The sequence below is a fragment of the Phoca vitulina genome, unplaced genomic scaffold (assembly GCF_004348235.1).
Source record: "Phoca vitulina isolate PV1807 unplaced genomic scaffold, GSC_HSeal_1.0 scaffold23, whole genome shotgun sequence".
NCBI classification, from domain to species: domain Eukaryota; kingdom Metazoa; phylum Chordata; class Mammalia; order Carnivora; family Phocidae; genus Phoca; species Phoca vitulina.
Genome location: NW_022589726.1, coordinates 7,371,027 through 7,383,457, shown reverse-complemented (window position 1 = coordinate 7,383,457; position 12,431 = coordinate 7,371,027). Strand labels below are relative to the sequence as shown.

The following is a 12,431-nucleotide window of genomic DNA, read 5'->3' as shown; positions in this document are numbered from 1 at the left end:
AATGTTTATCTCTTCTAAAAATACGTTCACAGAAACATCTAGAATATTTGACCAAATATCTGGGTACCATGGCTTAGCCTAGTTGACACATAAAGTTAACCATTACGGTGCTCTAAATCGAACAAGTTTAGCATTGTGAAAGATAAATTGAATTGTGCTTATTTTTCTCATTTCCCTGTGGTGGCGAAACTTTCTCATGACCGCACTGGTCCGTTGCCTTGTGCTTGGGAATCACTAATAGTACCAGGGATCCTAGCCTTGCGGTGTTGCATCTTACCACACCTAAGGCTGGCGTCATGGATGTGCACCCTGAACAGTCAGTCATACGGGGCTTTGTGCTTATGACCACTCCATACTTGCTTTAATGTCCTGCACTTGGCATCTTGAAATTCTTACCTTTGAACAAAGGGCCCGCATTTTAATCTTGAACTGGGCTGCCAAATTATGTGGTGGCCATACTGTTAGAAATTATATATATGTATACTCATTCAGCAAATGGTCACTTCTTCATGCCTGTCCCAGAGCTGGGTGCTGGGATACCACAGTGAGCGACAGTGGACAGGATCCCACAAGGGGCTGGCAGCTGACTGCTTGGGTCTGCTCAACTCTTCCAAGGCGGGGAAGGGGGCATGTATTATGTCTTCCAAAGAAGCAGTCAGAGGGAGTAGAAGTACATGGGGTAAACTGACTGTGTTTTCACAAAACTAACTTTATTTTTATTGTTGTCCTTACAGGTGGAAGAATCCTCCCCACAAGTGTCTTCCAGACTTCAGAATTTGAGACTAAATCGTTTAACCCCCAGGCAACTTTTCATATCCACAAATAATCAAGAAACTTAATTCTGTTTCCGATTGCTCAAAGTAATTACCTCTTTCATTTTTCCTACTCAACACAAAATGAACATCATAGCTTCAAACTATCAAGATATAAAACAGGATGTCTGTGACTGGAGTTTTATTTTAAGGTGTTCATGTTAGCATATATTTTAAACTCATTTGATCGGAGAAAACCATAACGATTTCAACATCTGTCCTCAGGAGGACTGGTAGCACTGGACATAAATGCAGGCAAAATTTGTTGTTGTTGTTTTTGTTTTTTTAAACTCTGTACTTTAGAAAGTGTTTTATTTTTACAATAATGCCTTTATTGACTTCCATGATCACTGTAGGTGCTCTTTGCCAACGGTTTGAAGCCATGGTCCAGAGAAACTGTAGTTACACCTCCTGTATTATTGACACACATTTCAGGATGTTGGGTCTTCTGCCAACAGAAGTTGTTCAGCTTGCAACATTGCTGCTCGCTCCGTCACTGCTGGCCGGACCCACTTCACCCGGAACTGTTTTCCTGGAAATTACCTTCTGAGTTGGGAGTACATTTTTTTTTCTTAATTGGAGATATAATTGACATATAACACTATGTAAGTTGAAGGTGTACTGCGTGTTGATTTGATACATTTATATAGTCCCTATGATTACTAGGTGAGCTAATTGCATTAGCTAAAACCTCCATCATGTCACATAATTGTCATTTCTTTTAGGAATATGTTGTTTTGAAGATACTCCACTTGGGAAAATTATTTTCTCTCAGTGATTTTTATTTTATTTTATTTTTTTAGAGTTTTATTTCTTGTTAAATGGTAAAAGAAAAAGTTAAGAAAAAAATTTACCTGTTATTCCAATATTTGAAAAATAGCCTCACTGAGATATAATTTACATACAATTCACCCATTTCAAGTGTACAACTCAGTAGCTTTTAGTATATTCACAGAGTTGTGCTAGTACCACCACAATGGGTTTTTGAACATTTTTATCACCACCCCCCTCCAAGAAACCCTGTACCTCTTGGCTCTGATCCTCTCATCCCCTCCAGCCCCAGGCAACTACGGATTTATTTTGTCCCCATTGATTTGCCTGTTCCAGACATTTCATATATAAATGGAATCATACACTACGTGGTCCTTTGTGACTGACTTCTTTAACTTTAGCATAATGATTTCAGACTTTCTCTTGTGCTATGTATCAGTGCTTCACCTCTCTCTCTCTCTCTCTTTTTTAAAGATTAAAAAATGTTATGTACAAAGAGCTAGCATTGTTCCTTTTAGTGGGTAGATGTCTTGGAGAATCCGTGCAAGGAATCTCACTCAGTCTAACCTGATGAAGCCTACATCCTTAGTGGACTGATGGGAAGACTGGCAGCATCTCTGGAGGCTGTAGTTTTGGATCAGACCGTGTCGGGTTGAGCTGATGGGGCAGAAATCAGGAGCCCTGGCTGAATTCTTGCAGGTAGCTACAGCAGAGCTGCTGCTGACCTATCTTGCTCTCACTAGTGCAGTGTAGGCAAAAGACCTTCATCTCCTTTCATTACCAAATAATACTGTATTATGTGGATATAGCACACTGAATTTCTCTGTTCATCAGCTGAAGGACATTTGGGTTGTTTCCACTTTTTGGCTCTTATAAAATGCTACTATGAACATCTGTATACAAGTACAAGTTTTTCTGTGGACGTATATTTTAATTTCTTTTTTTTTTTTTTTTTTAAGATTTTATTTATTTATTTGACAGAGAGAGAAAGCACAAGTAGGCAGAGAGGCAGGCAGAGAGAGAGGGAGAAGCAGGCTCTCCACTGAGCAGGGAGCCAGACGTGGGGCCTAATCCCAGGACCCAGGGATCATGACCTGAGCTGAAGGCAGCCGCTTAACCGACTGAGCCACCCAGGCACCCCTTAATTTCTTTTAATTATATACCTAGGAGTGGAATTGTTTGGTCATATGGTAACTCTATATAACCTTTTGAGGAACTGCCAGATTGTTTTCCAAAGCAGCTGCACCATTTTCTGTTTATACTTGGAATGTGAGGGTTCCAGTTTCTCCACGTTTTCTCTAACACTTGTTATTATCTGACTTTTTTGATTATAGCCATTCAGTAGGTGTGAAGTGATATTTCCATATGGTTGTTGTTGTTTTTTTTTTTAAGATTTTATATTTTAAAAGTAATCTCTGCACCCAATGTGGGGCTCAAACTCACAGCCCCAAGATCAAGAATCACATTCTATTGACTGAGCCAGCCGGGCAGCCCTCCCTCAATCTGGTTTTGACTTGCATTTCCCTTATGGCTAATGATGTTAATTATCTTTTCATGTGCTTATTGGTCCTTTGTATGACCTCTTTGGAGAAATGTCTATTCAAATCTTTTACCTATTTTTAAATTGGGTTATTTTTATTTTTATTATTGAGATATAAGAGTTCTTTATATATTCTACATACAGGTCCCTTATTAGAAGTGTTACTTGCAAAAAAAAATAAATTCCCATTCTGTGGATTTTATTTTCACTTTTTTTTTTTTTGATGGTGTCCTTTTACGCACAAATTTTCAGTTCTGATGATGTCCAATGTATCTCATTTTTGTTGTTGTTGCTTATGCTTTGGTGTTACATCTAAGGAACTACTGCCTATCCAAAGTCATGAAGGTTTACTCCTATTCTTCTAAGAATTTAAATAGTTTTAGGTCTTACATTTAGCACTTTGATTCATTTGAGTTAATCTTTGTGTATGGTGAAGTAAGGATCCAACTTCATTCTTCTGCATGTGGATATCCAGTTGTTCCTGCTCCATTTCTTGAAGAAACTATTCTTTCCTCATTCACTTGTCTTGACACCCTTATCAAAAATCAGTTGATCATAAATGGTGAAGGTTTATTTCTGGATTCTGAGTTCCCGATTCTATTCCATTAATGTTTACATCTATTGTTATGCCAGCACCATGCCCTTTGTTAGCTTTTTTTTGAAATCAAGAAAAGTGAGCCCTCCAATTTGTCCTTCTCTTTCAAGATTTTTGGACTATTCTGAGTCCCTTGCACTTTCATATGAATTTTAGGATCAGCTTGTCCGTTTCTGCAAAATAGCCAGTTGGGATTTTGAAGGGTAATTGTATTGAATCTATTTATCTGGGGAGTATTACCATCTTAATATTAAGGCTTCTGATCCATGAACATGGGATGTCTTTCTATTTATGTCTTCTCTCATTTCTTTCAACGGTGCTTTGTTTTGCATTTTTAATTTTAATTTTTTTTAATTTTTTAAAAATATTTATTTATTTGATACAGAGAGAGCACAGGCAGGGAGGAGGATCAGAGGGAGAGGGAGAGGCAGACTCCCCACTGAGCAGAGAGCCTGATGTGTGGTTCAACCCCAGGACCTTGAGATCATGACCTGAGCTGAAGGCAGATGCTTAACCTACTGAGCCACCCAGGTGCCCCTGTTTTGCATTTTTTAAATTTACTCCTGGGTATTTTATTTTTGATCCTAATGTCAATGGAATTTTTTTTTTCTTATTTTTGGTTTGTTCATTGCTACTGGATAGAAATACAATTGATCTTGTATCTTTCAATCTTGCTAAACTCATTTATTAGTTTTAATAGGTTTTTAGTGGATTCCTTGGGATTTTCTATATATGAGGTTATATCATCTGCAAATATAATTTTACTTCTTTCCAATCTGGATGGCTTTTATTTAATTTTCTTGTCTTAAGGCTCTGGCTAGAACCTTTAATAAATTGTTAAATAGAAGTGGTGAGAATGGACACCCTTGCCTTGTTCCTAAAAATTTATGAGGCCTGCAAGATAGTCTGCAAAAATGAAAATGTTGGGACTACAGCATAGTTGTTTCTTTTTTTTTAAAAGATAGCACACATTAAAATTTGCACATTTTAAATAGTTTATATAAATGTATTTCATAGAATACATATGATGTTCTCTGAGGGCAGATATTATTATGATCCTTGAGTTAAAATCTATCTTTGTTACCTAAAATAAATGTATAATTAGTCTGGGAGTATTTCTGTCTGCAGACTGTTTTAGGACTTAAACATGTCTTTTACATTTTGTCCTTACAGCAGTCCCAGAGTGTAGATATGACCTTCGGTACCACAGGTGGGGAGACTGACTCACAGTAACTCAATTTTATACCACCAGTGAGTACCAGAGCTGGAATTCAAAACCAGATCTGATTTTAAAACCCATGTTCTTCCCATTCTTCCATTCTGCTTTTCAAGTTTATGGCAAAAACCTTTCCTCTTTAGAAAATTCTATAACAAAAAGCATTGTGTAGGACTCATCTAGAATACTAAAATATAATCAAAGTACCAGAAAAATTGCATATCATAATTTTTGGCTTTTTAAAATCACTGTTTATTCCATTTGGTAGGGGTTTTTTTTTTCCATACAAATATTTGCAACAATTTTGAATTCCCCAAAACCATACATAGACGATAAATACCATGCTATTAAAGTATTAAATTTGTACAAAAATACTTTACAGCTTAATACTTGTTTGTTACAAATAAAAATACATATTTAAGTGACTCATGATCTTTTTTTTCTTTTAACATGATTCTGCTTTATACTCTCTTGCCCTGGCGGGTTGTGAAATATGATTGAAATAATATATCTCTCTGCACAAAAAGAAAGGTGAGCTTTTTCCTTAAACAAAGGACACAGTGTTCAAATGCTTTACCTAAGCAGTTGTTGGAATCCATTGACCAAAATGAAAGTGTTTGGAAAATAATCATTTCAATATGGAGATTCTACAATCAATATACAGATCTATTTTTTTTAAATATTCACCAAATAACAGTTATTAGCGTAACTATTCAAAAGATCTGAACAAATGAGAACAGTTGCTGACAAACATCTTAGAAGCAACTGTCACAGTTTATTGCTTTGAGGGATGGTAATAATTGGCAATGCATTTTGTGAAAAATGTATTTACAATTTCAGTAAAGTAGCATGGCTCAGAACAAAAGATAGTCCAGTGTCATCTTAAGGTACACGTGCTGTACACCCCTCTATAACCAGTTTTCAAAACATGGCAAGCAAGATGAGTTTGATTTGCCTATCATTAAGATAAACCTCATTTTAATGGACTTCTCATTCTCTCTTAAATTCTCAGTCTTGAATTTTAAAAATAACTAATCCTCAGTGTTACTAAGCACTCTAATTCATTATCAGAGATTTGCAGCTATTAAAAGTGTGTCCTTAAAAAAAAAAAACAGGTCACAAGACATATCCTGTTTGTTAATTTGTTGCATAGGGAATAGCATACATCTTAGTTAAAATCATTCCTATATCGGGGCAAAACATTTACCACCACCTATTATGGTCTCCTACGTGCATCATCGCTGAAACGTTTTAAGAGAACTTAATGTTACACCTGGACCCCTCCCATGGCAGCAGTCCCAGCCACGTCTCAAACTCCCATTTCCCCTAGGAGAGCCAGCTTTGTGACAAGCCTTGTTGGTCAAGTTCTTAACGCTGACGACTTCATAGTAAGAAACTGATTTCAAAGTGAATTAAGGAAATTGTCATAGAGAATATTTTCAAACAGACATCTCTCTTTTTAAAAAGTGATTGGAAGATGCACTTGTAAAAAATTTCCTCTGATGTTAATTGGGGGGAAGGGGCGGCCTATATATTTTTCTTTTTCTCTACCATTGGGCCCGGCAGCGAATGGCCAGCCATATACCATAGTGTCATCAAGAAAGAAACCTCTTCAGCCTGAAAGGGGAAGCGAACATGAGCCATGAGAGAGATTTAAAAGACCCCTGTGCTTGCAGTTAATGCCACGTGATATCTGTGCTTTAAATGCCACAGAAATCTTAAAGGGATTTTTTAGCACCATGTAGATATTGTCTTTTGTCCTGCTTTATAAAAAGCATTGCTATAATGTGTTAGTGGGTTCTCGTATCTCCAAATTACCGCCATGACTAGGCTGTTGGAAAAAAGCACTGTTCTGTTCACTCCATTCTCCTCCTGGTAGAGTCTGTTCTATAGACTTCTGTGAAGCCAGTGGGTTTCTACTAATAACCAAGTCCAGCTTATTACCAGATTCTGCTATGAGGGGCACAACAAGGCAGCAGTCAAAGTCTCTCGTTCGGACATGATTAACCTGAAAAATCAAGAAGAGCCATTTTGAATTATTGTTCTAATTCTCAACACCCAGACTAACACTTCCGGTGTAACAGGTGTCCTGAAGGTGCCTAAACGAGCAGCCTTACGCTGAGCGGTCTCTCTCTTCTCTGACCAGGAGGCGGCCGTTGGCTGACTTACTCTTTGCTACTAAACCATAAAGTCCTTGAGAGCAGGGAACAGGGAGACATCCCAACATCCCCAGGCTGGGCAGACTGCCTCGCTCATGGCAGGTGCTCCAACAACTGAACGTCGTCGCTAATTTCCAGATGAGGTAAGTGAGGCACAGAGTGGTGAAGAGATTTGCCTCAGAACCGAGTGGCCCAGCTAGGAAGTGATCCCCGGCAGTCTGGCTGACTCCGAAGCTGTGCTCTTGACCATGGTGTTGAACTACCTCTCAGAAGTGAGCCCATCCACCTCCTCAGCTTATACATGTGCTCATCTTCATTCATTTCTCCTTATTCTTCACCAACGAGGGTTTTTAACCCCTCTACAAGCTGCTTCCACTCTTTGCCTTTCATTCTCAATCTTCTCACATCTGGAACCTGACACATGGTACAATTGACCCCAAATGTCCAATACAGGAATGGTGTCTCCAGGTCTCGTCCACTTTGGTCTTTAGCCCTGGCCGCACTTGACACCCACTCATCATCCTGAAAACTCTCCTTCCTTGGCTCTTTATGACACCACTTTGTTTTGATCCTCTTACCATTTTAATTCGCTTTCAGTTCTTTCCTGCCTTTATCTCTTCCTGTCCTTTAAATTTGTTTCTCTCAGGATCCTAGCCTTGGTTCTCTTTCTCACTATAAGCGCACCATAGGTAGCTTTATCCAAATGCATGCCTTTCAGTGTCCTAAATCTCCTAAATCTGGCTCCAACATCTGAGCAATGGATCCAAACGGCCCTTGCCTCCCAGACTGCTCTGCCAGGAGGCACTGAAGGAAAAAGGACTCAGGTCTGACACAGACATCTGGTCTCCTTCCCTGGCGTCTCCCTCTTTCCCATTTTACTCCAATCCACCTATAGTATTATTCTATTGTCTCTCTAAATTACAAATGATGTCATTATTCTGCTTAAGAAATTGATATACCTGAGAGTCAAGTCCAAGAGCTTTCTCATGGCATTCAAGGCCCTCCCAGTCTGAATCCAGTCTACTTTTTATAGCCTCAACATCTATGGAAGCAGGGACAACACAGCCCCAATTTAGAGATGAGGAAGAGCCACATAAAGGTTAAGTAACCATAGTTATTAATTCAGCAAATATTAGAGTCTCTACGAAAAATGAAAGCATCCCATAGTGCCAAGACCAACTGTTCTGCTGCCATAGTAAAAATGATCACCAGAATTTGTTTTAAAACTACCTAACTGATCAATGAGAACGTGCCTTGGTGAAGGCGTGTCACCTCACGTACAGCCTCGTGCTCTGAACGTCAGCTCCTTGGTGCCAGACTCATTCCAGCTAAACACACTCTCAAGACTGATGTCAACCCTCTCTTTTTCCTACAAAATGCTATTCCTAAAAACTGTATGTAAAATCAGGAATTGGCTGGGCTCACTGAAACTATTCCTGACCACGATCGCATTCCCTTCGCTAAACAAGGTTTGGCTTTTCGCTTTCAGACAATTGTGTGAGATACCGAGATATCAAGTACTGTATTAGGGGCAATGGGAGCATAAGGTGCCAGCACTGTTCTCCAGACGTTTATAATCTGTTGGGGAATATATACAGGGAACCAGACAATTCCAATAACTGGTAAATTCTACCCAAGGAAAAAGTTTCTATCCCATATAGGAGGGGCCCCTAATCTCGTCTTGAGGCAAAGAAAGATGGGTAGGCATTGATCGAGGAAGACATTGAGAAGTGAAATTAATCAAAACGTCACCTGCGGTCTTACCTGTAAGAGTCTATCATAGGGCTTTAAGCCACCGAGATCTCCTGGCCCAGCTGGGCGAATATTTTTAACATACACTCCTTTCTCCAGCAAGCCATCTGCTACACTGAACCCAAAGTCCTCCATATCAGAGCTCTTGTACAAGGTCACCTGGAAAGTGAGAGAATGTGAAGGACGCATTCAGCTTGGCTGCGGACTTTTGTGTGTGAAACTTCTTGTCCAACAATCTTTTCAAATTTATTTACTAACATAATAGATTTGTAATATATTAGGCAGCTCCCCACGCTCCTGCAGCTTTTTCCCCTTCTCTGAAAACAGCCTTGGAATTTGTAAAGTCCTGCCCAGAACTGAAAAGGAAGGAGAAGGCCAACTGCTAGAGAAGGGAGGCAGCCCGTTGCACCTGCTGGGTATCAGGACGAAGCCAAAGGCCTTTCCTTCCTGCCCACCGTGCCTGATGCTGCATATCATCTTCCTCTGAGCAACGGCCAGCCTGGAGTCCATCATTTTATTTGCTATGGTATCCAGATCAGAATGTTAGTACTGACAGCAAATGGAGTTAAAAAACCTGAAAGTGTTCTTGTAACCAACACCTTGCTCTGGGGTCCAGCGTGAATAGCAACCAGGCTTTGGTTTAGCAACTCAAGTCCTTCTTCACCCTTCTCGGCTACGGGCCTCACTGGTTCCCTCCGCACCTACGGCCACCCGCCAGGCAAAGCTTCCCCCGAACCTCATGCCTCCAATCTGACCACCTGCAAGAGTTAGTCTGAGGTTCAGACATTCAGCCAATCATGCATACATTCACCAACTGTGTACCGAGTCCCGACCCTGTCCTGAGCATGGTTCTGGGTGCTGGGGAACAGCAGTAAGCGCGCAAGAAAAGGCTGCCTTCCAGAGGCAAACACATTTATGTGTAACATTTACTGAGCACCCGCTGTCCTGGCCCCGGCCAGGTGGCATACTCAGCACTTGGTGCTCGTTTAATGTTTTAAGCTGGTCACTGACAATCACTAAGTTTTGCCCGATGCCCTCTGTATAAGCTGATGCACTCTTCAAGCACTGATCTGGGCTAATATATTGTTTTACACTAATTGTTTTTTAAAAAGATTTTATTTTCACACAAATACATGAATATGTTCTTGTAAAATAGTAAAGACTTCAGGGCTAGAGGGCAAAAGGTCAAGATAAAACAGGTCTATTTTTTATACCCAGTTATTTTATTTCAGAGAAAGAGGGAATATTGAAGGAACTACAAAAAAGTGGTGTTTGTGGTTTTTTATTTTACTAGGCTGAGAGTTAAAATATCAAGCTGGCCGAGTCTATACTATTCACCAGGCAGCCCTCATGGTTATTGCCATATGAAAGGTGAGGAAATTCAATTTTATAGAGGTTAAGTCATTTGCCCAAGGTCACAAAGGTAATGAATAGTGGGGCCCTGTCTGTCTGATTCCATACACTAAACAACCATTATATACTACTGCCACTCAAAATGCCTTATTTCATAGGTTGTAAGATATGCTTTATTTTTTCATATTTCAAAATCTCTGAAATCAGGTGTGTTTCATAATCCATGGCACCCTAGATCCTATGAAGTAAGATATATAAATATTCTACCGCTACCTGCCTCTTTCTTACAAGTGCCCTAGAAGGAAAGGGGCCAGAATTTTGTTGCAACTTTGCTTTTTAAGAGGAAGAAAAATGTGCCTTGCCAGTTAAAGTGAGGTCCTGACCAGAAGCATCACCATTTCTCAGGAACATGTTAAAATGTCGAATCTCAGACCTTGCCCAGACTGATTGACTTGGCACCTGCAGATCCCTGGGGATCCCTGTGCACGGTGCAATTGCTCCATGTGGTCTTCTGCATACAAGGGGGCTATTACATGCTCTGAAAAGAATCGAGGGAATTAATGTTTAATGGGATGATACTCTTTGCAGGCTCATTCCGTCATTGTGTGTATGTGAATGTGTGTGCGCGCGGGTGGGTCTGCATGTGCGTGTGTCGCTTAGTAAAACCCAGCCCCCCATCCCACATGCACCCTGATAATGCACGGGGAGAGAAGTAGGTTAAACTGCATGAGTGAGAGAGTTCCTTCCAGACCAAAACTCCTCAGGAGGTGAGGAGGAGTCTTTATTGGTGATCTAGGCTCAGATGGCCTTAGAGAGTAGATGGAAGATGCACCCAGCTCCCAAGCTCCTTGAGGTGGGGAAAGAATCTTTGTTTAGTTCACTGATATCCTGAACCCCTAAAACGGTGTCTGCCACATAGTAGGGTTAGTATTTGTCGAATAATGAAATGACTAGGTTTTTTTTTTTTTTATTTGACAGAGCTGATTTTTTTTTAAATTAGTTTCAGAGGTGGAGTTTAGTGATTCATCAGTTGCATACAACACCCAGTGCTCATTACATCACGTGCCCTCCTTAATGCCCGTCACCCAGTTACCCCATCCCCCTCCCCACCTCCCCTCCAGCAACCCTCAGTTTGTTTCCAGTCAGAACTGGCCAAGATGCGCTGTGAGCGAGAACTAAGAGGGATTTAATTCAAGCTGTGCCCCATCCTGTCGCGCCCCAGGGCTCTGCTGGGAATTTGCAAGGTGCAGCTGCAGGGTGGCTGGAGATGGCTGGGGCCCGGGGCACACGAAGCTCCAATGGCGCCACCGTGTGGCCATCAGAGGTGAGATAACCTGCGACGTCGCCGCCAGGCTGGCTCTGCCTAAGGGCTGAGGAAGCTCCATTCTTGGACAGGGAGGGAGGTGGGAAGGAGGGTCCTCCAGCAGGAAATACTGGACTTCTTGCCAATAGGTGATTAAAGCCTGTGGGTCTTGAGGGAGTAGATTAAAAAGCAACAGGATGTTACTGACTCTATCAAGTCTGTGGAGCAGATCATACAGACAGGGATATGAAAGCTCATGGAGGGTTAGAAACTTGTCCACGGAGAAGTTTCAAAGTGGTTCAAACCCAAGTGGTAGTGACTGTGGAGCTCAGATATTCCCACGGCACACTTTCTCTTTACCTAGCAGGTGGTTGCTTAATGAGCACTCATTACAGAGAAGAATTTTGAGGTCTCTCTATAACTACGATTTGGCCTCAGGCCATAGGACAGGAAGAGTCCTGCCCCTTTCCTAAGGTGAGACGGGTGGTTATTGGAGAGAGCTAATTAAAAATTTTTTTTTAAATTTCCACTTTTGTTGAGATATAATTGACATACAGCTCTGTGTAAGCTTAAGGTAGACTGCATCATGACTTGACATATATATATATACTGCAAAATCATTACCACAAGTTTAGTTAGGAGAAAGCTATTTTTTAATGAAAAAATTCAAACGTATTCAAGAGTAGAGAGGCTAGAACAAACAATGAATCCCCATATGCTCATGACCCAGATCCAACAACCATTAAGAGCTTGCCCCACAGGCTCTGTCCCCTTCTTTCTTCTCCTTTGGGGGATTATTTTAAGGCAAATGCCAGTCCTTAAGTAATTTACTCCTACATACCTCAGGATGAATCTCTAAAAAAGAAAGATCACTCTTTTTACATATCAAAGTCATGAATTCATTCACAAATTCACCCTGATTCCCTGATA

The 12,431-nt window shown here is 40.6% G+C and overlaps 2 protein-coding genes across 18 annotated transcripts in view; one reads left to right on the top strand and one right to left on the bottom strand.

The window, feature by feature from the left end:
- The window catches only part of HELB (DNA helicase B), a 36,593-nt gene extending 34,981 nt beyond the window's left edge, over window positions 1-1,612 (top strand). For 4 of the 8 annotated variants that reach the window (XM_032420675.1, XM_032420672.1, XM_032420674.1 and 1 more), the window contains one exon: window positions 735-1,612. In XM_032420675.1, the coding sequence (XP_032276566.1) occupies window positions 735-839 (105 nt within the window). In that variant the 3' untranslated portion in view covers window positions 840-1,612. The remainder of the gene's footprint in view (window positions 1-734) is intronic. The other 4 variants (XR_004301336.1, XM_032420677.1, XM_032420673.1 and 1 more) reach the window with 3 other exon arrangements.
- Window positions 1,613-5,162: 3,550 nt separating this feature from the next.
- GRIP1 (glutamate receptor interacting protein 1) overlaps window positions 5,163-12,431 on the bottom strand; it is a 659,234-nt gene continuing 651,965 nt past the window's right edge. For all 10 annotated transcript variants that reach the window (XM_032420901.1, XM_032420895.1, XM_032420897.1 and 7 more), the window contains 2 exons: window positions 8,858-9,004; window positions 5,163-6,942 (listed from right to left, as the gene is read on the bottom strand). In XM_032420901.1, the coding sequence (XP_032276792.1) occupies window positions 6,715-6,942; window positions 8,858-9,004 (375 nt within the window). In that variant the 3' untranslated portion in view covers window positions 5,163-6,714. The remainder of the gene's footprint in view (window positions 6,943-8,857; window positions 9,005-12,431) is intronic.